Source organism: Prionailurus bengalensis, chromosome A1 (assembly GCF_016509475.1).
Source record: "Prionailurus bengalensis isolate Pbe53 chromosome A1, Fcat_Pben_1.1_paternal_pri, whole genome shotgun sequence".
Classification (NCBI taxonomy): Eukaryota; Metazoa; Chordata; class Mammalia; order Carnivora; family Felidae; genus Prionailurus; species Prionailurus bengalensis.
In genome coordinates this window covers 113,258,757-113,286,329 of record NC_057343.1, presented here as the reverse complement: position 1 = coordinate 113,286,329, position 27,573 = coordinate 113,258,757, and the positions used below count along the sequence as shown (strand labels likewise).

Here is a 27,573-nt window from a genome sequence, read left to right as displayed (position 1 = left end):
ATAAAAGAAAAATCTAATTCGGCATCAAGCAGTGATGGGGGTATTTGAGCAAGGGCTGAATAAAGTAAGAAAATGTGCCATGAAAAGATGGTAGGGGAGAAGAAGTAGAAGAAATAGAAAGAAAAAAAAAAGTCTAGCTGCAGGGGTAGGGCAAGTCCATGGAAGAGAGGAAGTCTGAAGAGAGGTTATGTAGAAATCTGTTCTAAGTGTGATAAAAGTCTCTTAAGTGTTTTGAGCAGGCACTGACATGATTTGGCATCCTCTAAAGATCACTCTGGCTGCTGTGCAGAAAACAGAATGGGTTGGAGGGAAAGAAAAGAGGCAGAGAGACCTATCAGGCACTACTTAAGATGAAAGATGAATGTGGTCTATACTAGAAGAGTGGTATGAGAGATGGTAAGAAGGGACATTATCAAGATATATTCTGAAGGCAGGCAAATAGCATTTGCTCATAGCTCAAATTCAGGACTTCGGAGAGGTAAGTAAACGAAGACGTCAGTAGTGATTACACGAATGCTTGGTGCCATTTGCTTCAATAGGGAAAACTGGAGGAAGAAAGCACTTGGTGAGGGAAAAAAACCAAAAGTCCTACTGAGATACAGTAAATATGATATGTTTATGAGAGGGATCAAGTGGAGGTGTCAAGTGGGCAACTGGATACAAAAGTCTAGAACTCAAAGGAGAAGTTCACTCTGGAGTTCAAAATGTAAGCACGAGCTTTCAGACAGTTTTATGAAAAGTGAGAGCTAACAGAGCCCATAGAGGAAAAATATGGATGTAGAAAATGTCTAGGAACTGAGTCATGTGAAAACAGGAAAATAAGCCAATGAAGAGACTAAACAAAAACAGCCAGTGAGGTAGGAGAATGAGAAAAGGGTAGGGTTCCAGAAGCCAAGAAAGAAACAGTTGTGAGCGGGAAGGAAGGAGATCAACCATCAAATGATGTTGAGAAGGAAAGGAAGAGGAGGACTGGGAATGAGCCCTCTATCCAGAAGAAGGCATCACAAGCAATCTTCACAAGTCAAATGGTAGGGAAGAGAGACCAACTAGGGAGGGGTGTCCAGAAAGAAGGGGAGGGCTAAAGTCCTGTGGAGGTAATAAAAATGGAGACTCCTATAAGAGGACTAGGGGAAAGAGTGCAGGAGACTGGGGGTGAGGCGATGTAAATGAGGTCAAGACCAGCATTCTTTCTGAACTTTTATTTTAGGATGGGCAGTATCAAGACATGCTTGTGTGCTGACAGAAATACTCTAGTAGGGAGGGGAAATATAATGCTGGGGAGAGGGGGGTACCTGGAGGAACAAAGTTCTTGAATACAGAAAAAGGAGTGGGATGCAGTACACACACGGAGCTCAGGTTTTAGATAAAATAGAAACATGTCACCCACAGGAAAGGCAGAGCACATATACAACTACCTCTGCCTGATTCACACACACATGACTGACTGCTTAAGGTGGACATGAATTAGAATTAGCCACTTGGGAGCTATATTATCTACATATAAAAAGCTAAATTCAAAAGCCACTATTCCTTCCGAGATTAAAATCTTTAAGAAGGAAACACAAGGCTAATATGGTCTTTTAACTACTAAATCACTGAAATGTAAACCAGCAAGAGACACGTTTGTTCAATTCTTCTTAGAGTAAAACCTACCTGGACTCTCCACTCTCTTATAGTGGTATGGGTTGATACAAACTTCCTTTTGCTTAGATCCAAAAGGAAATTCACAAATATCCAACGGCTTTAGCTCGTGATGACTCTGCAAATCAGGCCAGCGCCAAACACGACAATATATAACATGGGGTAAGCCTTTTCTGTGAGAAACCTGCAGGCGTCCATCTAAAGATCTGGGAATAGTGACACATTTGCTTGGCTGTCCTGGACTGCTCAAGGCTTTCTCCAGTTCTTCCATGGCACCCTTTTTCTTTTTTAGCTTTTTCACCAAAGCATCGACTGCCTTTTCTGCCCATTTCTCCTCTTCATCACCTTGCTTCCAGCCCAACAATCGCTTTACTGCTGGACTAGTAAAGGAGAACAAGCTGGCCATTGACGTCATTTGATATAAATCTTCAGAGACCTTCCTGCAACTCAAAGTCAGTGGCTACTCAAAGAACAGCTCACAGATGAAAAGTCATATACAGGTTCTAAGCAGAAGTTCCCATTAAAAAGGGAGGAGTGACATTTATCTTCATAAGTGCCATAAGATTCTTTCATTGGTTCAAGTCCTGAAAGAGAGAGAGGAAAAAGGGTAAGATCCCTAACTTAAATGAACACAATTAACACACATCTAAATCAATATAAGCAAAAGGTATATTGTTTTTAAATGAGAACAGAAAACCATTACAAAGCAAACAAACAAACAAAAACCTAAGTCTAGAGAAAGAGATTTTCTCTAAAGTCCTGTGACCACTCACTTCCTTTCTTCATACATGAACAAATAATTCACTGGCAATGCCAAACGATAACCAAAAGCAAACACAGACTGCTTGCTCTACTTCCTATGTATGATCCAAAAAATAGCCTCTAAACGTTTCCTTTCCTCAGGCCAGTAAGCCCCCAAATGCCCTTCAAAACTTTTGATTCTGAAGTACTTCTCTTCACTGAAAGTCATGTCACGTTATGTCAATTTTGAACATGACATGTCCTAATCTGAACAAAAGTCTTCACATAAATCTAGCTTTTCCCTAAGGTCATTATTGTCCATAAAATGTCTCAGAGACTTTTAAGGTTTGGGCAAAAGCCATAGTACTACTTAAGTCCCATTATTAGAAACAAATTTTATCAAATTCTAGCTTAGTTTTTTTCTTAAGAGATAACAAGCCCTCAAATAAATCATAACACACATAATTGCCAGAAAAGTGGGAAGTATCTATTTTTAAAGCTAAGAATGCTGAGCAGATTTAAAGGGAATAAATGCAAAGTTTAACCCAGAAAAGGGCAGTTTATAATTTTATAATGCCCATTGCCTTCTGTGATTATTTTCAGCATATTAAGTTAAAGAACCTGCGCTAGGCAGACCGCCCCTCTGCACCCTTAAGAAGCTCTTGGCAATGATGACAAGAGGAAGTGATGTGCAGTGGCACCGCACTGATAAGAAGAATGGGTATAATTCCCTGTGGTCAATACACAGCCAAGTGCAGACAATGAGTAGCTGGTGAAACAGCACGAGTAATGTTTGGAAAAAGGATGTCAGTAACCAAAGATGCTTCCTTTCCTTGTGCCCAACATTGCAAATAATGCCGCAGCTCTGCCTTTGACAAATTCTAGTAAACTCTACTGTCAAGACCATCCTGGATCGGGATACATCTTCCCAGAAAAGAATATGTGCGTTCAGTTAAAACCCAGGTAAATATGAATTAAAAGAAAACGGAGTTAAAGTCAACAAATAATTACTGACTGCTTGTTACGTGCCATGTACGGTGAACTGCCATGATGGTGCTTAAAGAAGTCACTTCAAGTATGGCTTCATCTTAAGAGCCAACATGTACTTACTGAGAACCTACTAAGTGCCAAGCATTGTTCTGGATGCTGATCAACCAGCAGTGGCTATCCAGACTCCTATGAACCAAGGTTAGGACCTGGAACCATGCGGGGAAAGGTGTACAGAAGTAGAAGGAAACTCCTGTGTGGATGAACTTTCCCAGCCCAACACAGGATCATTTTAGGCAGGTAAGCAAAACTGGCTATATTAAACTAAAGAAATAAAACGAGAGACTGAAAGTGTATTTGTCAGTAACAGTTCACAGACTATAAAGTGTTATGTGCTAAACATAAAGAAGGGCTGAGCTCAGGTGTAGCTACCTCAAGGAGAGAGGATAAAAGCCATTTGGGCCAGAGAGTAAACGTAAGAAAGTAAACCAAAATATGGTTTGCTTGTCAAGACAAGAGAAATTTCAAAGGCATAGGGGACACAAACAACAAACAAAAATACACGGGCAGACAAGAATAGAGCATTTCCTAAAATAGAGTAGACAGGTCTGGCTGGATTGAGATCTTTATTGAGTAACAGTGGAACATAATGATGAAGGCTAGACAGGGTAGTGCATGCATGTAGAAGAGAGAATAGATGAGCAATGGAGAGGTTAAGCTGAGAAGGGGAAGACAAATGGAGAGAAACTTAAAGACCAGATACCAGATTAGTAGTGAACCACCAGAAAATGCCTAATAAATTTTAACTACTCATCTAATAGCACTATCATCATCATCATCATCATCAAGTACTAACCATATTGCATATTTTAAAAAAGGAAAAGTTATTTATGCATGTAAACACAGAACAAAGTCTACAAGGCCACATAATTAATCACTGCATGGAATGGAGGAAAGGAAATAGAAAGGGGCCCAGTGTGATTTGTTTTATATACTTCTGCATTGTTTTAACCTTTTAACAAAGAGAATCTATCGACGCATTACTTACATGATATTAAAATAAAAACAGTAAACTAAAATTATGGTGAAGAGAACTGAGTTACGAGTGCTGGCACTACAAGGAGGTAAAACTAATGCATGCTGTGCTACAAGTCAGGAAAGGATGGTGGTTTCCCTTTCAAAGGAAGGATATTAATTAGAAGGGAATCAGAGTTTCTGCCATCCTGGTGAAGTTTTACTTCTCACTATGGGTGATTACACGAGAGAGCTCAGTTTGTGAAAATACAGCTGGTGAGATACTTAAGATGTGTACTGTGCACTCTTCTGTATGATTTAAAAATATTTTCTGGACAGACAAAAAGGATTGAGTGCTTAGTTTCCTTCCCATTTTTCTTCCCATCATCAATCAATTCCCCTTCTCAGAGATCATCCTTCTATTTTGTCCTTCATGGCCTTCCAGAGAAAATTAACACACACACACACACACACACACACACACACCTTCAGTGACATGAACTGTGGTATTCTAAAAAGAAAAAAGGTACAAAAAACATATGAACGATATATCCTCCAGATCTTCCCAGAGCAATATAGAAAGAGCTCCCACATTCTTTCTTTTGTCAGTAACAGTTCACAGACTATAAAGTGTCTACAGAATTCTACACAGAATTCTAATATAAAAGTAACCTTCAAAGTATGTCAAACTCTGTCATACCCCTGCTCAAAAATTATTCTGTGGCTTCCCATCACACTTGGTATCCAAATTCCTTAACATCACTTTAAAGGGCCTACATAGCTAGCCTTTGGCTTCTCCTCCAAATTCATTTCTTTTTTTTTGTTGTTGTTATTTTTAATTTTTTTTATTTAACACCCAAATTAGTTAGCATATAGTGTAACAATGATTTCAGGAGTCAATTCCTTAGTGACCCTTACCTATTTAGCCCATCCCCCCTCCCACAACCCCTCCAGTTGCAGATTCATTTCTTACCATTGTTCTAGCTAACTTAATCACCCTTGACTTCTTTCCATTTCTCAAGTGTTCCAAGATCATTTCTATCTCAGGGCCTTTGCACTTGATGTTTTCTCCCCTGGAATTCTCCCTGATCTTATTTAACACGCTTACTCTTTCAATTAATTCAGCTACTCAAATGTCACCTCGTGAAAAAGGACTTCCCTGGCCACTTTATCTAAAATAGTATACATCACACTCCCACATCATTCCCTAGTCCCTGATTCTGCTAAATTTTCATGATATTTATTCTAACCTGACCAAGATACCAATTTTATTACTTTTTAGATATTTTCCCCACTGAAATGTTACTAGGCAGGTAGCTTTATCTTCCTTATCCACCATCATAGTCCCCTGGACCTAGAACAGTACCTATTTATTCAGTGAGTGAGCAAGCAAGTAGTGAGTGAGTGAACTAAAGAAAAGCAACTTGGAAAAAAATACATTCCTTTATAAGAGCAACTACATAAAAGTTAAAACATGGTATTTATGAATATGCACACATATGGTAAGAGAATATAAGTATGAATAAAAATGATACATAACCAATCTCAGGACACTGAGTACTGGGTACCACTGGTGAAAGAAGGATGAAGAATGGAAAAGCTTCAGCTGTCTTCTTTTAAAATCAGATTTAAAAAAAACCTGGCAAGTAACCAGATATGTTATTTTCTCTCCTGTTTTCTATGTTTAAATAGGTCATAACTCAAAACATTAACTATTTTTAATTTTTAAAAAGTAGTATGATCAAAACAGAAAATGACCAGATTCAGTCCTTTATAAGACAGAAGACCATGAGCAAGTATCATTCTTTCCAAGTCTACTAACTTACCTGTACAAAAAGGTAGATGGTTCCTAAGTCACTGAAATGTTTAAGTAAAAAAATATGTGTGCACATATGTGTACACACAGCACACATACAATAAATGCTTTATAAACTCCAAAGTGCTATTTAAACATGAATTATGGTCATTAGTATTCAAAGGAAGAGTCAAGACTTAAAAAAACCTAATGTACCCACCACTGTACCACTATCCACACTTTCTGATCCAGCACAAATTCCTGTACTTTTGCCCATCAGTGTCCAAGAGAAATCTCTGTCATCCTTAGTGATAAGCTCAAGTCCATCCCCCTTTGTGAAGAATTCCTTCACCACCCTATTCTAAAAAGGCTATGGTCATTGAATATTTATCATAAAAACTAATTAATACGACAGTGACAAGGGGGCTCCTGGGTGGCTGAGTCGGGTGAGCGTCTTGATCTCAAGTTTCGTGAGTTTGAGCCCCGTGTCAGGCTCTGAGCTGAAGGTGAGGACCCTGCCTGCTTGGGATTCTCTCTCTCCCTCTCTATCTGCCTCTCTCCAACTTGCACCCACCCTCTCAAGATCAGGAAGTTTAAAAAAAAAAAAGTGACAAGAACTATCTTAACTTCCCAAATGGAGTACAAAATCCTTCCAGGAGGAAGTCTTTAGGACCTGGCACCATTCCGTGCATCGTATCACATACTAAGGGAGTACTTAATGAATGGTCATTGACTTTTCTATCAACTATACCTTGAAATCAAAGATAACTTCAAATTTTGAACCAAGTGACTAAGATAATGATAACCCCATTAGCAGAATCAAGGACACTCAGAAGGTAGTTAAGTCAGTAGAGAAGAACGTGACCTCTATCAGAAAAAAGTCATAACTGGACATATAGGTTGAGCAAGGAAAAAATGAGAAAGAGATTTAAGATTTTCTACAAAGAACTGAAACAGTAATATAAAATAGGTTTTCAACAGAGTGAAAAGAGCAACACATTAACACGGGCATATTAGGGAACATTCACTGGTAGGGAAGAGGAAAAAGTCACCGATGAAGTATTGTTAAAAGGAGATTAAAATTACATACAACAGTACTGCAGAATATCAAACACAAGGCAAAGTTTAAAGAGAATGTGAACAAAGAAAAGGCCAATGACTGGATATCATTAGTTCAACTTCAAGAGACTGATTTCAGGAAGAAAAAAAAAAAAGGGTGTCAGATTCCAAAAACTTAAGACTCAGTATTAGTGTTTTCTTAAAACGAGAAATGGGAAAGGAGTAGGGACAAATCATGTATTCAACTCTAAAAATGGAATGACTAAAGATTTCAGAAACCTTTCGTGCTATTCTTTCTAAAACTATTTTGTAACTTTGCAACCTGCAGAAGTGATATGTGCAACTAATTCAAGTACTCATTATCTAAGTCTCACCTTACAAAGTCATCATAAGAATTTACTGGTGTTTAAACAAAAGAACTGACCAGGCATTTTACATAATACCCCAATGGCCATTAGATGGTAAAATAGACTCAACATTGTTATCAGAAACAATTTTTTTTTAAATGTTTTTCTTTTTTTTTTTTTTTAATTTTTTTTTTCAACGTTTATTTATTTTTGGGACAGAGAGAGACAGAGCATGAACGGGCAAGGGGCAGAGAGAGAGGGAGACACAGAATTGGAAACAGGCTCCAGGCTCCGAGCCATCAGCCCAGAGCCCGACGCGGGGCTCGAACTCCCGGACCGCGAGATCGTGACCTGGCTGAAGTTGGACGCTTAACCGACTGCGCCACCCAGGCGCCCCCAGAAACAAATTTTTTTTAAAAGAAAACAGTGAAATATCACTCCACATTACACATAAATCCCGATGACCCAGCAATTCCATCCCTAGGTATATATAACTAACAGAAACAAGTGCTAGCGCCACCAAAAGGCAAATACATGTTCACAACAACTTTATCTGTAATAGTCCCAAATTGGAAATAACCCAAATATCCATCAACAGTGGACTGGGTCAATAAACCATAGTAACAAATTCATAAAACAGAATACTTTACAGCAACGACAAAGAGCTAACACATGAAAAACATGGATAAGTCACACAGATAAAATATTGAAGAAGTCAGATACAAGAGATTACACATTTTATCATTCCTTCTCAGAAAAAGGCAAAACTAACCTACGTCACCAGAGGCAAGAAAGGTTAACTAAGTGGGGACAAGACAGTCCTCTGGGGAGACAGAAATATTCTACATCTTGATGTGGGTGATGATGACATAGATGTACACATATGTAAATGTTCAATAAGTTATATACCTGAAATTTATAAAATAATCTTTAAAAAAATTTGTTTGTGAACTGATCACTTACAAAATTAGTTCCCATTCACTAACATTTCCCTCACCATAATGGCTTACAAGCCACCAGTGAAAGTACAAAGTTTGCAAAATACTCTGAAATTTTACAAAGTTTATTAAAATAACGGCCAACAATGTAGGGTCGGGGATTTAATTTTACCCTACCATTCCCCACCCCCAAGCAAGTAAGTTAGTCTGTTAACTGTTTCACGGATGCTGACGAAGGACATGGGACTCCAGATTCAGAGACAAATGACTTTAACACTCATGGACAGACAGCAAGCAGCATAAGCATCAGATTTGCAGTTCCCTTCGCCTCCAAGAGACCCGCAGGAGTGATGTGATATTGCCAAGATGGATGGTACTTCTGCAGTGGGTTTACACTGATAGGGAACAATGAGCTGAAAGAATTCACCATGTTTACACTTACAGTAAGCAAGCCTATCTTAGTGGAGAGAGAACAGCTTCACTGACAAAGGATTAAGAGTGATCCTTAGTAAAATCAGTATGTATTTTTTATGGATATTTTCACAAAAAACACAAAAAAGCTCTTCATGTTAGTAGCACGCATGACAAACATAAGGGATGCCCTATCATGCTAAATTATCTTGTGAGAAAAATTAAGCCTATCCATCAAACTTGATCCATTCTTTGTTCACCATAAGAATACATGTTTACAACTGTAACTTAATGTTTTTCCTAAGTTTTAATTTTTGAAGATGAAGTCCCAATCAGACCTTTTATTCACAATTTAGTATAAAATACAGATCGAATTTTAAATGGTTTCATTTTAAATGGGTTTCTTTAGAGCCAATTATCGTTAGTTCAGGAAGACCTAAGTGTAGCATGAGCTTTTCTTAATGACTTAGTTATCCTTACGAAGCTCTCCGTTGCTGTGCTGTACTGGAAATTCTCTGTACAGAGCATGGAACATGGGTTGCAATGTTAATGACTGAAGAGACAACAGGGCATGAATGATCTTAAGAAGTTACCTACAGAGGTAGACTTTTGTGGGACATTGGGCTTTCTTAAAAAGAATATAGCTATTTCAAGGAATCCAACAGCTTCCTTTCTACAAAATCAATTGCTAAAGCAAAAACATTAATATTCCTTTGATGATGATGATGATGATAATAATAAAAAACCACTAACATTTATCGAACACTATGTTAACACTGTTAAGGACCTTACTCTGAGAGACAAAAAAATCATTAAAATCTTGCAACAGCCATATCAGGTAAATTCCACTATTCTCATTTTACAGATGAGAGAACAAGGAAAGAGAAATTAAAAGTAACTTGCTTATTTATATAGATTAGAAATAGAGCCAAGAATTGAAACTTGGCAGGCTGGCTCCAGAACTCACACTCCTAAACACTGTACACACGGTACCCTAAAAAGAAAAGTCTCCCACCAAAGAATATTCTTTGCTTAAAGACCTTCTCTACTGTTCTCCCTATCTCTGACTTCTCCAAAATACTCAAAGTGTTGTTATCACAACATTATATAGTTTCAGAGACCAAGGATAATCCTGTTCAATATGCTCACTTTCAAAGTGATTCTTTATACCACTTAACATACTTCATTAACCTCTTTATCTACTTCAACCCATTCTTCTCTCAATTGAACAAAATGAGTCAATATGTATGAAAGACTAGTGTTTATTACTATTATAATAAAATTATAAAAATAAAATTTATATTTTATTAAAATTTAATTAAAAATTTATATTCATTATGGTAGCCTTACTCCAAAGCCTTTTTATCTCATTAGGACATTTTTGCCACACTAATCACTAGAACACATAATTTTAACAGCCTAAATCTCACTCATTCACTTCATTAATATTTAACATTTAGGTTTCTAAATAAAATTGTTTTACTGGGATCAAAATTGCTGTACTGTACCCGTATGATAAGTTTTCTCCTGTAAACTATTCTGTAAAATCTATCAGATTCGAGACAATACTTGATCTTCACAAATAAAACTATCACAGTGCTTTGGATACAGCAATAGATTTATTTTACTATCTTAAGTCCTTGGCTATAAAAGAATTTCTCACTACATACACAAAAAACAAAATAAAATTTTTTTTTCAACGTTTATTTATTTTTTGGGGGACAGAGAGAGACAGAGCATGAACGGGGAGGGGCAGAGAGAGAGGGAGACACAGAATCGGAAACAGGCTCCAGGCTCTGAGCCATCAGCCCAGAGCCTGACGCGGGGCTCGAACTCACGGACCGCGAGATAGTGACCTGGCTGAAGTCGGACGCTTAACCGACTGCACCACCCAAGCGCCCCGCAAAAAACAAAATAAGATATTATACTTTTTTCTAGTATGCATATATTAGCATCTGTAATATGAACCACAAGTAAACATTCAATCCTTTGAAAATCAGGGTATGACTAGGTTTTCTAGTAATCAAAATGTAGAATTTTGAATCTATTCATGAAAAGTTGGTTCAATTTTTCACACCTCTTTTGCTTTTCACTAAGTAAAATGAATTCACAAACACTGAGAACACCAATTTTCAGCTCAGTCAGCTGTGTGCATAACCATCCATAATACCTTCCTATAGTATCTCTAAACTTATCCTAGTAATAGAGGAAAGTCCCCAAAGCTATACTGAATAACTTCAGTCTTCAGAGGTTACATATTGCTGGGCAATTAATCTGGTTCTCTGTGCTCCCATTCCACAATGCCTTCAGAGTCTACTGAGGCACAAACAGACATAACCAGTGCTAATCTTGATCTCAGACTCACGGTCTTATTTACACAACACACATTCACTGAGAGCACCTAAAAAGGGCAAACCACTAAGCAAGAAACTAAAAGGCTAAAAAAGATAAATCAAGTCCAGACTAAAACTTTAAAGAATTATAAATTGATAAGCTATGAAAATATGCCCATACCTCTCTGCAATGCACAATGGAGAATGGCAGATGCCCTAAGGGTGTAGAAGGTGCTACAATAAATTAAGGGGATGGCCCTTTGGGGACAGGGGAAGGGAGACAAGAACCACCAAGTAGCTTTATCAGAGGCATAAAAATAATTGTGAGTAAAGACACAAAATCTGAGTTTTCATCCACCAGGATGAGAAAATGATTCAGTTTGCTAGAACTGAGGTGGTAGAACTAAAGAACTGGCTAGAAATATACAATAAAATAAGGCTAATCTACACACAGATAACAATATACGCATTGTAACACATAAAAACACCAGATCTAAAAAGTCTAATAAACTTGGGTTCAAATTCTGGATTTAACATTTACACCTAAACCTCTATTTTTTCCTATTTTGTATAATAAATATCAGTTCTGAGAATTAAATGAGATACCCACTTAACTCAGTGCCTGGCATGGCACATTCTCAGTAAAGGAGAACTGCAGTTACCACTGTTGCAATTATCATGAACATTTCTGAGATCAGGCTGAGGATTTCAAATATATAACTGAGCTACTTTATTTCAATGAATATACAAAGCCATCTACTTAAGATGTACCATTATTTTATTAACCTTGAAGGAAGAACAGATTGCAAATTAAACTATCACACAGTGCTTTCTTATCACTTAAAATTTTTATTCACAGTATCAATCTCTGCCCTCAGACTGCAGGTCTGAAGTGTTCCCGTATTACCCCAGTATTGTCATTCAAGCTATGGACATCCCTCCTGCAAGTTCTGATACTTGCTTGATCTTCCCAAAGGGTGTACATGAAAGAAATGACAGCAACATAAACAGAAAGGCAGAGTTTATGCACCTGCAAGGACAACTGCAACACAAATGTCACCTAGCTAAAACCAATACTCAAATGCCATTGATTATAAGACACCTCCCAATTTCAGAGATGTTACAAGGTGAAAAAAATGTAAGTACACCTTATAAGAAATAAGGAAATAACGCAGCTTTTTCTTTTTTCCTCCCCCAAAGTCCCTTCTCCTGCTACCCACCCCCCCTCCATCACTTCCCACCAGTATCTGCTGTTCTCCTTTCTTTTGTTCTCATCCCTTTGACTCTTCTTTCCTGCCTACTCTTTATTCATTCCTCATAGCGTCTCTCTCCCACATTCCTCGTTGCTTACCTCTGTGCTCTCCTCTAAGTAAAAAGGAAAATGCATTTCACAGCCCAGATATGTGAGACAGTGTTCTACACGAAAACCTGGCTTCTAAGCAGATTCTATTTGTGCCTCTGCCATCTTCATCCTGGGCCAGTGATCACATTAAAGCTATCCTAATGTACACCAGTGGGAATAATACATATTTGCTACTATTTTTTAAAGGTGATATAATTAATTCCTAGGAAAACAAGGAGACTTCAAGGAACTGAAATCATGGAATTATTTTCTTTTGCAATAAACATTCATAAGAAGCTATTTCAAATTTGTAACATTTAATGTTTAACATCTTTTACATTTTAACCTTTATTTATAAATATCAAAGCCTTATTTCAATAGCCTAATCAGGAGAGAAGACAAATTCTGTTTTCTCTTTTTTGCTCTGAGGTTGTACTATACCAAACTTTTACAATTTTAAGTGTCAAAATGAGCCTTTTCCTTAGAAGTCAAGTCTTATGACAGTAATGCATAGTGGGCTAACCAAGTAAAACAAACCAAAAAGTACAAATTAAACTGAACAGTACCCAAAATATTCCTTTCAGGGAGTTTCTATTTCTACCTTTAAAGCCAGAGAATGTCCCCAAATCTAAAATCCTGTTAGGAAATACCTGTGACAACCTGTGTAAGTTGAGCCAGTTAATTCCCATCAATATTGCAGTTTGAGTAAATGTAACTAAATCTGGTGATCAAACACTGTGAAACTTAGATTTAGGGGGATCATAAATAAAACAGAAAGAAAGAGGAATTATTCCAACATAACTGGAAAACAGGAGAGAAAGAAGGTAAAAAGATATATTTGTAAATAAGAATGAAGAAAAAATTAACTAGGCTGCAAATGGCTAGTGACAAAAAGTGGAAGGCTTCGCCAGTATATAAAACATCTTAGCTCTGCCTAGCTCTGGGTCCTTCCCCCACCACATACATTGCAGGGAAGTGGATAAAAGTCTTAAGGATGAGGCGAGAATAACAGCACATCATTTCTGCACATATTTTGGGAATGCTTATCACAAGCTCAAAAGAGGAAGATGACAATCTATAAACCACAATACAGTTGTTAATAAAGAACAAGAATAAGAAAAACCAAGTATTACTAAGCCAAATGAGGCAGGAAGAGGACAATTAGTTTGTGAAGCAAAAGGGAAAGGCCCCAGAATGAATGCCAAACAGGGAAAGAATGAATACAGGGCTACAGCCCTGCTGCTAGAAGGAACCCTATTTGCAGTGTAGAGTTCTAAGCAGAAAGACACGTCCAAAGAGGAATTTCGAGAAGTCAAAAATGGCAACAGCACATGACTAAGTAAGAGACTTAATTCAGGAGGCAGAGGGTAGATGGAATATATGGTAGAAATCCAACTATGACAGGAGGACACTCCAGCACAGTGGTACACAGACCAGGACAGGGATGGCAGTAGAGACAAAAATGAAGTGATGTGATGGGCATTACAAATAAAACATCAACAGGATTTGGTAACTACCCAGAAGAGACCAAGGGCAAACAAGAAAGGTAACGGTTTAAAAGCTGAAAAATAAAGACATCACTTACCTAAAAAGGACAATTCTAGGTCTAGCCAAGAGGAGGCTGTGGAGGGCTGGGAGGAAGTAAGCACAGATGCACGTCCCGGCAATAGTGAAACTAAAGCTCAAGAGAAGAGGGATGTGTAGATTTGGAGGACCATAGCAACAGAAGGGAGAGCTGACTCTGAGAGGGCAGGTTTCCTTTACTCAAAACCGGCTGAGTATCTAATAAGCCAAAAAGTCAGGCTGAAAAGATACTATCTGTAGTATCAAAGATCTTAAAAAGTAATGGAAAGAAGAGAAGGTGTTGTGAACAGCTTCATATGCTGGTTAGTACACCGCTTCATTTTCTTCTAGATTTACTTTTGTATGATAACCAAGAAAGATGAGCCATTAAAGTAAAATTAAAAATATGTACAGCAAGCAGAGAAGGCCAGTAACTGAGCAGGCAGGAATGTGTGCTACTTCTTATACCAGAACTTGGTGGGACTTGAGAAAATAACTATGACCTATTACCTGCCATACCTTGGAAGTTTATAGTCTACCTCTGTTTATGAAGACCTGACTGGATGACTTTTTCATTACAGTGGGTTTTTTTTTATTTCTTAGAGAAATGACTGCTCCCCAGAGCTAAAAAACAAAAACAGAAACAAACAGGTAACAGTAAGATTGAGAAATCCTTGTGTGTTAAGTTCCCTGAAATTCTTCTGCAAACTTTCAATTAATAATGCAGAGTACCCTGGAAATACAAAGAAAAAGCAGTGGTACCTCAGAGATATATTGAGAACATTATACACATTATAAAATTAAGAAACATCATGCATTACAGAAGAATCTAGCATATTACAAAACACACACACACACACACACACACACACACACACACACACACATTAATTCTATTTCAGCTCAAGCATCCCTTCTTCAGGAAGCCTTCCCAGATGGTGATGCAGAGACAAAACCCCCCTCTTAAACACTCTTACTGCATCACATAACTCTACTTTGTAGCACTTAACACACTATATTTTTACATTTATCTATCCAACTCCGTAAGAGTACAAATTCTGCATGAATGTATATTAAAGGAACCATACCTATTTTCACTCATCACTGTAAGCCCGGTGATACACATGCTCAAGAAATATTTGTTTAATAAATGAAAGAGAATGAGCACAAAAAGCTTTTGAAAGGGCCTTAGCTGAAGGGGTAGGGTACTTCTCACTTTCTGCTTCATACAATTCTTTACTTCTTAAAACAAACATACTTCCAATATAGTCAGGGGAAAAAACAAATTTTAAAACCAAAGTGCAGCTATACCTCACCCATATTAAAATCCTTACTAAAGAGAGGACTTGTATGTCAAGAGACATTCATATTTCAAAAAAATTATCTCCAACAGATCTATCTAGGACTATTCAAATTTAGAAGCGGAAATTTAAGAAAAACCAATGAGAAACTAGGGGCAAACACTTTCTGCTCTCAAAAAATATTAGTAAGAATTCATCTTTCAAAGGAATTTATCTTCCTATACTGGAATGTCTTTTGTACCTCCGAGATTTTACAAAGGCCATTCTCTGCCCAAACCACTCTCCTCAAGCCCCAACCACTAATTTCCAAGCTCTCTTGGCATTCAGACTTCAGCTTCCGTGTCATCCCAGAGACCTTCCCTGATCACCTCATAATCCTATATAAAGTAGGTGTTCCCCAATCCCTCATCTAATACCATGTTCATTTCCTTCAGTGTATAAATCAATTTGAAAGTGTTTGCTGACTTACATGATTTTTATCTCTCTCACCAGAGAATAATCTTTAAGAAACAATACTAAGCATATTCAGAGGACCTTTGAAATTTATTCAAGTAATTCATTCAGAAGGATATTTTCTGAGGTAGCATTCCAGGAGCTGGGAATATACACATGAATAAAGAGACCCAAAACGCTTGTCCTCGGTAGATTACACTCCAGAGGAGGGAGACAGACAAAGGCAATAAATAAGCAATACTGTAGTTTGTTCGGGGAAAAGTGCTAGGGAGAAAAATAGAGCAGAGGAAGGTGAATGGGAAGTGTGGTGGGAGAGGTGTGATTTTAAATAGGGCAGCTGAGGTGGGCCTCACTTAAGCAGACACCAAGGGAATCAAAACATGAAGGAAACAGGAGCAAGACAGGCAGACATCTGGGGGAAATCATGGCAGGCAAATGCAACAGGCAATGCAAAGATCTCAAGGTGGGAGCACCTCCGGCACATTCTGAGAACTGCCAAGACCAAGGTAGTATGAGAATAAAGTGAACGAGGAAGGGAAAATAATGAATGGGGTTCAGCAGGTGAGAGACCCAGATTGGACATCCTGCATATAAGGACAATGGCTTTTACTGTAACTCAAATGAGGACTCATTTGAGAGCTCTGAGTGGAGACAGGACATTTTCTGACAAACATTAAAGAACTAACTACTCTGGCTGATGTGTTGAGAATAAACAGCAAGGGTAAAAGTGGGAGACCAGTTCAGAGTTGCAGTAAGCTAGGTGAGAGATGATAATGGCCTAGATCAGAGTGATGGCAGTTCAGTGGGGAGTAGACAACTTCACATGCATTTTAGGGAATAGTAAGTTTCCTGATAGAAGAGATACGGGGAATGTGAGAACACAGGCGTCAACAATGATTCCAAGGTGTCAAGCCCTGACAACTGGAAGAACAGGATTTGTCATCAACTGATTTGGGGGAAAAGTGATAACAAAGCTAAAGGAAGATCAGGAGTTACATTTTACATACATTAAATGTATAAATAAAATGTTATTAAGCTTCACCAGGCTTCCATTTCAAATGAAATCATATTAATATGAAAACCCAAAGATCCTGTTCTTACCTCAAGATACCTAAGTAGGACCTCCTGACCAACTCCCAGAAGATATACACAAACCACCCTCCAAACTCATCCCTAGACACACACACACACACACACACACACACACACACACACACACGGTTCGTGCCCAGACTTGACAAAACAATTCACAGAAACAGCTCCTTCACTTTCTGCTCCAACACCTCTCCAACTGCTTCAATCCAAAGTAAAAGGCAAGTGACCAATCCAAAAATTTCATCCAACACTGTTAGTCAAAACAAAATCTCCTGAGCACATCAACCCATGCAAATAAATGCCCATACGGTTGGGTCACAACCCACCATGATCTCAGCCAAGCCTGTACAAAAGAATTACAGATGGGGGTCCTAAGGAAACGCATTTCTCATAACCATCCCACAAAATTCAGATTCGTGAGGTTTGAGATTAGAACCCTACCTGCCACCATTTCAACAAGAGTCTTAGGGTTTACAGCAGGTCTAAGAAACAAGGTCCTTAGAAACATGTAAAGAAGTCACTTGCAAAGGTAACTTTTTGTGGCTGGTGGGGGTAAAGCTCTAAAAATATCTTACCCTTATGGCTCTAACATCAATAGTAGTGACCACGTATCCGCACCACCAGTGTCAAACCAATCCTAGACCCAGACATACAATTACTAAAACACGTAAGCCACATCCCTGGCTGCAGGCAGAGAAGAGAAACAAACCAGGACCAAGTTTGCCCACAAGCTTGCTTGCTTGCTTGCTTTTTTCAAATTTTTTTTAGTGTTTATTTATTTTTGAGAGAGAGAGAGAGAGGGAGACAGAGCATGAGCGGGGAGGAGCAGACAGAGAGGGAGACAGAATCCGAAGCAAACTCCAGGCTCTGAGCTGTCAGCACAGAGACCGACGTGGGGCTCAAACTCACGGACCGTGAGATCATGACCCAAGCCGAAGTTGGACTCTTAAACAACTGAGCCACCCAGGCACCCCTCCCACAAACTTTCTTGATTCAGAAATCCTACGATTCTTTATGGGAACATCTATGAGGAAGAGGGGATACAACATGGGCACCAAAATAACTTTCCTAGAGAAACATTTAAATCACTACTTTTCCAAATCGTGGCTCTCAATTTCCAAAGATATCAAAAATTCTCACAGTGGATTTCAAAGCCAGTCAGGAGCTGAACTCATGTTCCCTGACACTTCTCACAGATTATCTTGCATAGTCTCTCTGTGCCCACACAAGTCTCTACGTTTTTATCTCCCACATCCAGACTTTTGTTTCCCAGTTTTTAATCACTCTTTAAACTTCACCTGCTCCTCTAAGTCCTCTAATTAAGCAGAGCCTGATCTAGATGTATACTCACCCCCACAGAGCCTGCAAGATTTCCTCTATTACTACCAGATGTGTTTGAGTATACTTGTACAGGCCTGTAGGCACAGGAATAGACACAGAGCTGGTCAATCATTATGGTGCTTTCCTTTAAATTATAAAATCGTCAAGGGATACCAAATCATTACATTACCAAATGTGTCTCTGGAGCACCAAGCACTAACCTGAGTACACAGCGCTTTAGGAAGATGGTCTCCACATACCTCATGTGCACCCCAGAGTTCAAGTCACCTACTCAGAAGAAAAGGGAGCAAATATGGCTCTGGATACCTTTTCAGCTGTTGTCATCATTCATTTAATGTACACTCAGCTCCAAAGAGTGGAAATGGAAATGGTCAGTGAGTAAGTAGGTACTCACTTAAGTGGGCAGAAAGAGGTGAATAAGGGGGGAAAAAAAACAAAAGACTAGCTTTGAAATATTTCCACAGTACCCCCTTTTCCTGGGAACACAGAAACCTGAATAACTAGATCTCAAGTTATACAGCCCACCAGATAGGATGCAAGGCAGATCCTGACACATCATGAAAACAAAAGTGAACAAAACAAAACTTGCCTTGAAAGCACCAGCCATATTCTGAGATCATAGTTAAACGGGCAAAGCGTAAGGCACGTCTCAGGACTCCAGGTGCTAAGCTCAGAGAAAAGTGCGATGGTGACACTAGCTTCTTTTCTTACTGTTATTTTCAGCAGTAACAAAGTAACACATATATACAGAAATCAAAAGGGGAAATCCAGTTCAAATCAGACAACAGATCAAACCATTGTCAGATTTTCAGAGTATACTCCTCTGTAAATTGGATGAACATTACAGAGACTAGTACACCAGAGAATTCAAAAGCAAAACCTGTTCACAAAATGTACTTTAACAACTAGCTTCCAAAAGTGAATTTCAATTTTAGTCTTGCCCATACAGAACTGTCTGATAAATAATTCTTTCTTCTAAAATACTGTCACAACCAAGTCAGGAATATCACAGTAAAAGCAGGAAGAAAAGTCACTGAAACCACCTCCCTCCTAAGATGGGGCCAAAAATGTCTCCAGCTAGCTGCCCAAGACAAACACAAGCAAACAAACAAACAAAAAACATTGAAGAGCTGGAAACTAGGCGATTATTTATGAAAAACCTACTAACTCTGTAATTACCCCCTCTTTCAAACAATAAAAATATTAGAATGTAAACATGATGTACGAAAATGGGAAATTAGCTGGTCCTAACAACAATCAATTCTTCAAAACGAACTGTGTATCTTAACCTTCCAACTAGTACACATACTTCTCGGATTCAGAGTTCTAGATAACGACAATAAACTAGATAATCTAACACTAAAAATTTCAATTACTGTTATTCTATTAGGTTTGGAAGTGGAAAAACAGGGTGTGAAAAGACATGGATAGGCTTCCTGGGGTCGTGCACCATCTTCTTTGGTGGGAAAGCACCCTATCTCCCTGCAGCCTTCCTGGGTCGTAGCCTTCCAGATAACTCTCCTCTCCAGAATAATCAGACTGGTGGAGTTACAAATCATCTCTCAGGCTGCAACTGTCCTTTATAAAAGGAAATCTTCAATGTCTTTGACCCTGAGTCAAGCGGCACACCCATCAGATATAAGGCGCTGGTAACATGAACAAATAAACTATTTTGGCTTCTTCTTTGTGATTAGTATGGAACATACACACACAAAGAGAGAGACACGTGGGGCGCCTGGGTGGCTCAGTAGCCTAGGCATCCGACTTGGGCTCAGGTTATGATCTCGTGCTTTGCGGGTTTGAGCCCCACGTCGGGCTCTGTGCTGACAGCTCAGAGCCTGGAGTCCACTTCGGATTCTGTGTCTCCCTCTCTCTCTGCCCCTCCCCAACTCACTCTCTTCTCTCTCTAAATAAACATTTAAAAAAAAAGAAGAAGAAAGAAAGAAAAATTTAAAAAAAGAGAAATGAACACAGACCCTCCAGAAGTAAAGAGAACAGGCAAAAATGATAAACCAAAGGAATAAAGGCGGCTATATCCTAAAGTACACTCAAGCAGACTCTGAAATTTATCCAAATGTGTGGCTCACTGCCTAAACCAACATATACATCTGGTAATAATAAACACTGATAAGTCATAAACAAAAAGGGCTTTCTTAATTCACACACTCTACAAACTACTGGTAACATTAAAATTTACATAAAGCACTATCAAACAATATGTGTAAAATAGATTTTTTAAGATAGCATTAGTATTTCAATTTACATTACTAATAAGTGAAAAACTGGTATTTTACTGTTTGGTCTTCAAAAACAGAGAATCCAGTATCTTTGATTTGACCAAGTTACAAATCTGTTTCCAGTAGACAGAGAAAACATATTGCCTCTGTTTAACGCAAAGGACAAAAAAGATCATCACTGCAAATCATAATGTTTGGGTTCATGATGAAAACAGGAAACAGACAGGCTGCCCAGGTATAATTATGGTTATAGTGTAATGTGCCTTCAGGTTCAGCCAAGAATTAAAACTCAGTGAAGAGTAAGCAGAATTTACTTGCCTCTACCTTGCTACAGAAGGCAACTTTTAATAATACTTCCAGCAACATGTTACATAACTAACAGTAAACAACATCTGATTCAAACCTCATTAGTAACAACATTCTGCCACTGTCTCCCACTGAAATTAATAGCTGACTTTGCCAGAGGGGAAAGAAATGCAGCACATATCAATCTACCCATTTCTGTGGCGCCTACCGAGGTGAACCAGACGAGTAGATAATACCAGCAAATCTGCACGTATTCTACAAAAATATTTTATTCTTTTTTCAGTCCACTGCTGACTTTCCTTTTCACCACACTGTATCATATGGATGCATTTAAAATCTAAGAGGAAAGTCAGTTGAGAATGTTCACCTAACTTTTGTTGCCGATCTCAGCTATTTCAAACCTGAAAGGAATGGAAGGATAAATAATGAATGAAATTTTGTAACAAAGATACAGGGTAACATTCATGTGATAAAAACACCCATGTGAAAAAGAAAGGCACACTGACCAAGGGATCTGCAATAGAGAGGGAATATAGATCTACAAACAAACAAAACAAAAATTAAAATTTAAAACTCTAAAACGTATTATGCACCACTTTTGTGAAGGTTATATTTTGGTAAATTGTCTCTTACGACATGTGCATTCTTGTCATCTTGGGGTTCCCCACAGAGGGAAAAAATAGTTACCAAAGAAGGAGTAAAAGAAAAAAAAGAAAGTTGTACAAATCTGTAAAATAATCCCTTACTTACTGACTCTGGAACACACTAATTTCACAACAGTATCCTGATCAATACCAAACTGTCACACTGTGTCTAAGAACTGTTTTGCCTACAACGGCCACTTCCACATTGACACCTTGCAGAAATCTTAGAACTCCTTTCAATTAAAATTGAAAACTAACTCGTTCCGGGCAATTCGAGTCCTCTTAAGGAAATCCAAGCGCTCTATTTAAAAAGAACTTAAATAATTTTTAAAACAACAACCCAAGCATCCTTTACTCTCAACTTCTGTGAGGCCAAGCCACGACCTCCACCTACCCAGCCTGTTGCTAGATAAGAGCACTTTAGGCAGTGCTAGGCAACAGGCATGATGTGACAAACCCAACCAGACTTCAAAACTTTTTCCACAGAAAGATAAGGTAAACAAGATATACTTAGCACCACACCCATTTAAACGCACAAGCAGCCAGGAATGTTCCTCCCCCCCTCACCCCCCCACCACCCCAACAACTCTTAGACCTCCAGCTGGTCAGGAAACAATGTCTCTGCAATCAAGATAGCGATCTGGCCCAGGGTGTTCAGGCATTCCTCACCTCCAGGCTGGCCTACAGCTCCATTCTCCAATGCCATCAAAACCAGAATTGGAACATTTTGTTAGGAATCGGGCAAACGTCCAAATACCCGGACTATCCTCGCCCCAGTTCTTTTTTGCAACCAAAATCTGTTTTGGCTACTGAGCATGCTCCAACTTAAGACAGGCGCCACATGGGAGTTTTCAAAGCTTAGGCTCCAAACTCCACGTAATAACAGCAGCTGAAAGGGGAAGAGAGGAAAACGGACGGGGGAGGGGGAGAGCCCGGAATATGAATTTGAGTACTGATATTAAAGTGAAAGACCGGGCAGAGGCTGAATGTGCAAACAGGCACGGCTTGGCGTTTTCCTTGCAGCAATGCAGAAGTTAACACGAAGGGGAAGGAATCTTTGCAATGGTGAAAACTGGCACGGCAACGGGCAGAAACCAGGTCTAACTACCAGCTGAGTGCAGTAGCAGGTCACAAGTGCCCAGAGTGTAATTCCCACCGATAAGCGTGGATCCTTATCTTTGAAACACAAAGCGACGGCGGCACGGATTCATCAAGCCATTGGACAGCTTTGCAGTGTAGCAAGCAGACCGGATGGCTCGACCGAGCACGGCGATCCTACCAGGGGTGTGACTGAGGGTGGTGCTTAGATGAGGTAGAACAAACCGCTCCTCTGGACACAAGCAGCGCCGGGATCTCCCCCCCCCCCGCCCGCCCCCACCGCTCCTCCTCCGCCTCGAGGGCGTCCCGAGCGCCTCCCTCCACAGTCCGGGAGGCTACGGCGGCGCAGGAGCAAGGCCAGCCACGGGACGCCCCCGGCCGCTGCACGGCCTCCGCAGCGGGACGGGCCGCCCCATCCCCGGCCGCCCGAACCTCTGCAGGCCGGGAGTCGGCCTACCTCTCCCGCCCCGCAGGCCCGGGCGGTTTCCGTTCCGCCCGCGGCCCAGCGCCCCCACCTCGGCCGGAGTCCAGCCACTCCGGCCTGAGGGCGAGCTGCGTCGCGGAAGAAGCTGCAGCCCCCGGCCCGGCTCGCCCGCTCGCCCGCTCGCCCGCCCTGGGCCCCACACTAACTCACCCGCCGGCTGGACGCACTCCCCCGGCGCCGTCGCTGCGCTTTCCCTCAGTGCAACTTTATTAGCAGCTCGGCCGCGAGACACGCGCACGGCGCCCGCTCGCCCAGGACCCGGATGAGGGAGGGAAGGAGCCGGGGAGGACGCCGCTGGGGTCTGCGCATGCGCGTCAGGGGTCGAATGACCGCTGCGGTGCCCGAGGGAAGGAAGCCTCCGCGCCGGGCTCCGCGCGGCCAAGTCCAGCTTCCGATCCGCCGGAGGCTCTCGCGGCAATGGCCAGCCCCCGAATGGGAGTCGGTCAGCTCCTACCGCCACAACGGCCACTAGTAGTCTCCACTCACCAAAGCAGCCCAGAAGATAACAAAATAAAACTATTGCCCTCGATAGGGACAATTGCGGATTTTCTCAACTGCAAAAACTGTTCAAAAAAAAAAAAAAGATCTTCCGACACAAGTTTGCTGCTTTCATCGATTTTTAAAGTAACTATATAAATCTAGGTGAAGAGAGTCCTCTTCACTTAGATCTATGAAAACTAGCTTCAAAACAAACTTGAGAACAGTTTCTTACTCAAGGCAGCCCTGAAACACCTCCCATTTGGAAATCTTGGAGCCTCTACTTTCCCAACCCCTTTTGAGTGCCTGAACTTGGAGTTCCCCGAAGTAGGACCGTCCATGTTGGGAGATCAACCCCACTAGTTCGGGATACACACACCCTTCTGGACAGGTGAGGCCAGTGAGGTGCACAGAGGTCACCAGTAGGCTGGCATTTCTCCAATCCGCCTCCTGGGACAAGAATCTAAGTCTCTTTCTTAGTCATTGGGGCTCTTCTCATTGTTCTTTCCCCCAAAATTCCCCAAAGCGGCAGCATTTACCAGACTATGATGATGGCACTACCTAGGGCACCCATGTGGAAGAGTACTAGTGAAGAAAGACTTTTAAATGTTCTTATTTTAAGAGGTCAATACTGGTTTTCCAATACTCCACCATAGGTTTACTTTTTAAAGAAATTAATCTAAGTAAAAATCAAAATTGGAGTCCTTTCCAAATCCTCTCCCTCATAGCCTAATCCAATCCATCATGAAATCTTATTGACTCTACCTTCAAAATATATGCCAAATCTGACCATTTCTCACTGCCTCTATTATCACCTCTGTGGCCTGAGCCAGCATCATCTCACACAAATGAGCAGCTGCTATTTTGCTCAGGGCCCCAGCACTTTGTTTCCACGGTGAGGAGACAAAGTAAATGTTGCCGAAGTCTCTGCATGAGGGGTGGCCAATCTCGAATGGGAGAGACGCCTGGTGAGGAAGTGTAGTGGGCCAGGGTGGGGACCCAGAGAGTGCCTGTTCTGATCAAAGGGACAGCTGCTGTTCCACTCCAGCCGACCACCACTGTAGGGAAACAGAATAAGGGCCAGTGTTGGCAGATCGTCGGATTTTTCAAAAACAGTTGGAAATCTGGATTTTAATGCAAAAAAAAAAACTCTCTGTTGTCTAAAAGTTTAGCCACTTCTCTCATTCTTTCTCACTTCTTCGCCCTTTCTTAGACACGCTGGAGGCCAATTCTCTCCAAGCCAAGCAAAACAAATCCACGGTCCTGATTTAGTCCTATTGACCATTGGTTTGCAGTCTTGGGTCTACATCTTAAACCTCTTTACTACACCATAAATTTTGTGAAAGTAACGTCTGTGTACTTTAACTCTTTGTCACACTCACTGATTATTTGTTGGCAATTCAGAAGTTTCCAGCCCTTGGAAGGCACATATTTCTGGAGCCTGCATGGGTTTACAACTCCCAGAAGTGCCTATAACCCTGCCTTGGAGGGTGCCTTTTTTTTTCCCTCAGAACCGATGTTTGCAGAGTGTTTTGTTGAACATTGTAAGACATAACAATTTGGTTTAAACATTTTGTACACTAGAGCCATTCCTCACTTCAAACAGCTAGTAAAATCCTCCCCCAAACTGTTGGCCATCTTACAGTCACTGCACATTATATAAGGAACAATTTGTGATTGCAGGATTCCTATTAATGCTCACATTTGTAACCTTAAAGCCAACAGTTGTGTTTCCTGAACCATGTACACACCTACTGATCACAGACTCCAACGTCTCCAAGTTGCTATGTGAGCTCAGCTTAGGTCTGAAGTGGGAAGAGATGATACCATAGAAGAAGGAATGGATGGGGAGCCTGGGTGACTCAGTCGGTTAAGTGTCCGACTTCAGCTCAGGTCACAATCTCGCAGTCTGCGAGTTCAAGCCCCGCGTCAGGCTCTGGGCTGATGGCTCAGAGCCTGGAGCCTGCTTCCGATTCTGTGCCTCCCTCTCTCTCTGCCCCTCCCCCGTTCATGCTCTGTCTCTCTCTGTCTCAAAAATAAATAAACGTTAAAAAAAAAATTAAAAAAAAAAAAGAAGAAGAAGGAATGGAAACTTGAACGGCACAAAAATGCCTCCCAAAGGACTAAGAAATTACCTAGGCTCAAAGGGTATAGAAAATCAGACAGATCGCTAAATATCTAGATAGTTGAAAAGATTATCAAACGGGGAATGAACAGGCACACCAGAGCCATAGGAATGGAATAAGGAAGTTCCTGTTTTTAACTATCAAATGGATTCTAAAAACAAATGTAGAATGGGATGATCTGAACAAATAGACGTAGTCTCAATGGGGCATCACAATAGATAAACTGATTTAGCATTCCCCCATGAGAGCAGATAAAAGCAGCTTCAAACTTCAATCTTACTATACTTGCAGAGAAAGCTATTTGTGGATAATTTAGGCCAGTGCTTCTCAACCAGAGGCGACGGTCCCATCCCAGGGGAATATTTGACAATATTTGAAAACAACCATGACTGTCACATACAGGAGGGTGGTACTAATGGCATCTACAGGGTAGAGGCCAGGGAAGCTGCTAATTTCTCTGCGATATACAGGACAGCCTCCTTCTACCAAGAGTCATCCCGTCCAAAATGTCGCTACATACAAAAAGGTTTTTGTGTGTTATTTTTTTTAATGTTTTAAAGTTTATTTATTTATTTACTTTGAGAGAGAAAGAGAGAGCACATGAGTTAGGTAGAGTCAGAGAGAGAGAGAGAGACAGAGGGAGAGAGAATTCCAAGCAGTCTCCACTCTATCAGCACAGAGCCTGACAGGGGCTTCAACTCACAAACCGTGAGACGATGACCTAAGCCAAGAGTCTGATGCATAACCGACTGAGCTACCCAGGCGCGGCTGTAGGTATTGTTTTAAGCCCCAGATAGGTTTTCTTTGATTGGGGTTGATGTTTAGGGAGAAAATGGGCCCTTTGCTTGAGTTTTTCTAATAAATAAATAAAAAGAATTGCTTTAATTATTCATTAGGTGAAAAGAATCAGCCAGAATGTTTAGTTCATGACCTACTCCCACCTTGAATTTTCCAGAACCAAAAAGGAAGTAATTTTCAGGAAATAGGGGACCACATATGGAACATGAAGAACTGGAATCATTAATTCAGTGTTTCCCTATTTTTAATTTTTAACTGAAGGGTAATTGAGGCCAACTGATTTTGGTGCCAATATCCTTAATAAATATGTCATTTCCATGCTTTGCTACAGCTCAGAAGATTCTCCCTAATGCCCAACGCACACCCACTAGAATTGGAAGAACATGATGGTGTTTCGAGGAGTCACCCGGCATAAAAGGATCAGTGAGTGACCACAGAGATGCAAAGGGTCCCACCTCATAGCCACCTCCGAGACACTCACTTCCTCCGACAGTCATGGCAAGTGGACCTCAGAGGAAGAAATGCCTGAGTTTGAGTGACTCCTCTGGACAGTGTCCTGGAAATGCTAAAGCTTCCTCTCCAAGTTCTGTATGTTCTTCAACGGACAGACTAGCCCCACCCCCAAGCCTTCATACTGGAAACGGCGCAGGAGGCAGAGCTAAGTGGAGAAAAGTGCCGAGAAGCATGAGATGGCGAAGAAACAGTGTGCAAAATTCCGAGAGAGAAAAAAATCATCACACAAAGTTTCCCAGATACACTTCATGTTACAGAGCTAAGGTTCTGTGTGAACCAGAGAATACACTAAAGTGATTTTATTCAACATTTGAAAGGATTTTTTCCAGGGGTGCCAGGGTGGCTCAGTCAGTTAAGCAACTAGCTCTTGATTTCGGCTCAGGTCATGATCCACAGTCTTGAGATCAAGCCCCACATCTGTCTCTGTGTTGAGAAGGGATCCTGCTTGAAATTCTCTCTCTCTCTCTCTCTCTCTCTCTCTCTCTCTGTGTGTGTGTGTGTGTGTGTGTGTGTGTGTGTGTGTCCTTCC

At 40.4% G+C, this 27,573-nt stretch overlaps 1 protein-coding gene and 1 long non-coding RNA gene across 2 annotated transcripts in view; one reads left to right on the top strand and one right to left on the bottom strand.

The window, feature by feature from the left end:
* SMAD5 (SMAD family member 5) overlaps window positions 1–23,541 on the bottom strand; it is a 49,887-nt gene extending 26,346 nt beyond the window's left edge. Inside the window, exons 1-2 of the mRNA XM_043588443.1 lie at window positions 23,281–23,541; window positions 1,654–2,225 (exon numbers count right to left, since the gene is read on the bottom strand). Coding sequence (XP_043444378.1) covers window positions 1,654–2,056 — 403 coding nt within the window. The 5' untranslated portion in view covers window positions 2,057–2,225; window positions 23,281–23,541. The remainder of the gene's footprint in view (window positions 1–1,653; window positions 2,226–23,280) is intronic.
* Window positions 23,542–23,700: 159 nt separating this feature from the next.
* LOC122487667 lies at window positions 23,701–27,325 on the top strand. The gene is made up of 2 exons (XR_006298434.1): window positions 23,701–23,998; window positions 26,863–27,325. It is a non-coding gene; the product is annotated as an uncharacterized LOC122487667 (long non-coding RNA).
* Window positions 27,326–27,573: the final 248 nt, after the last annotated feature.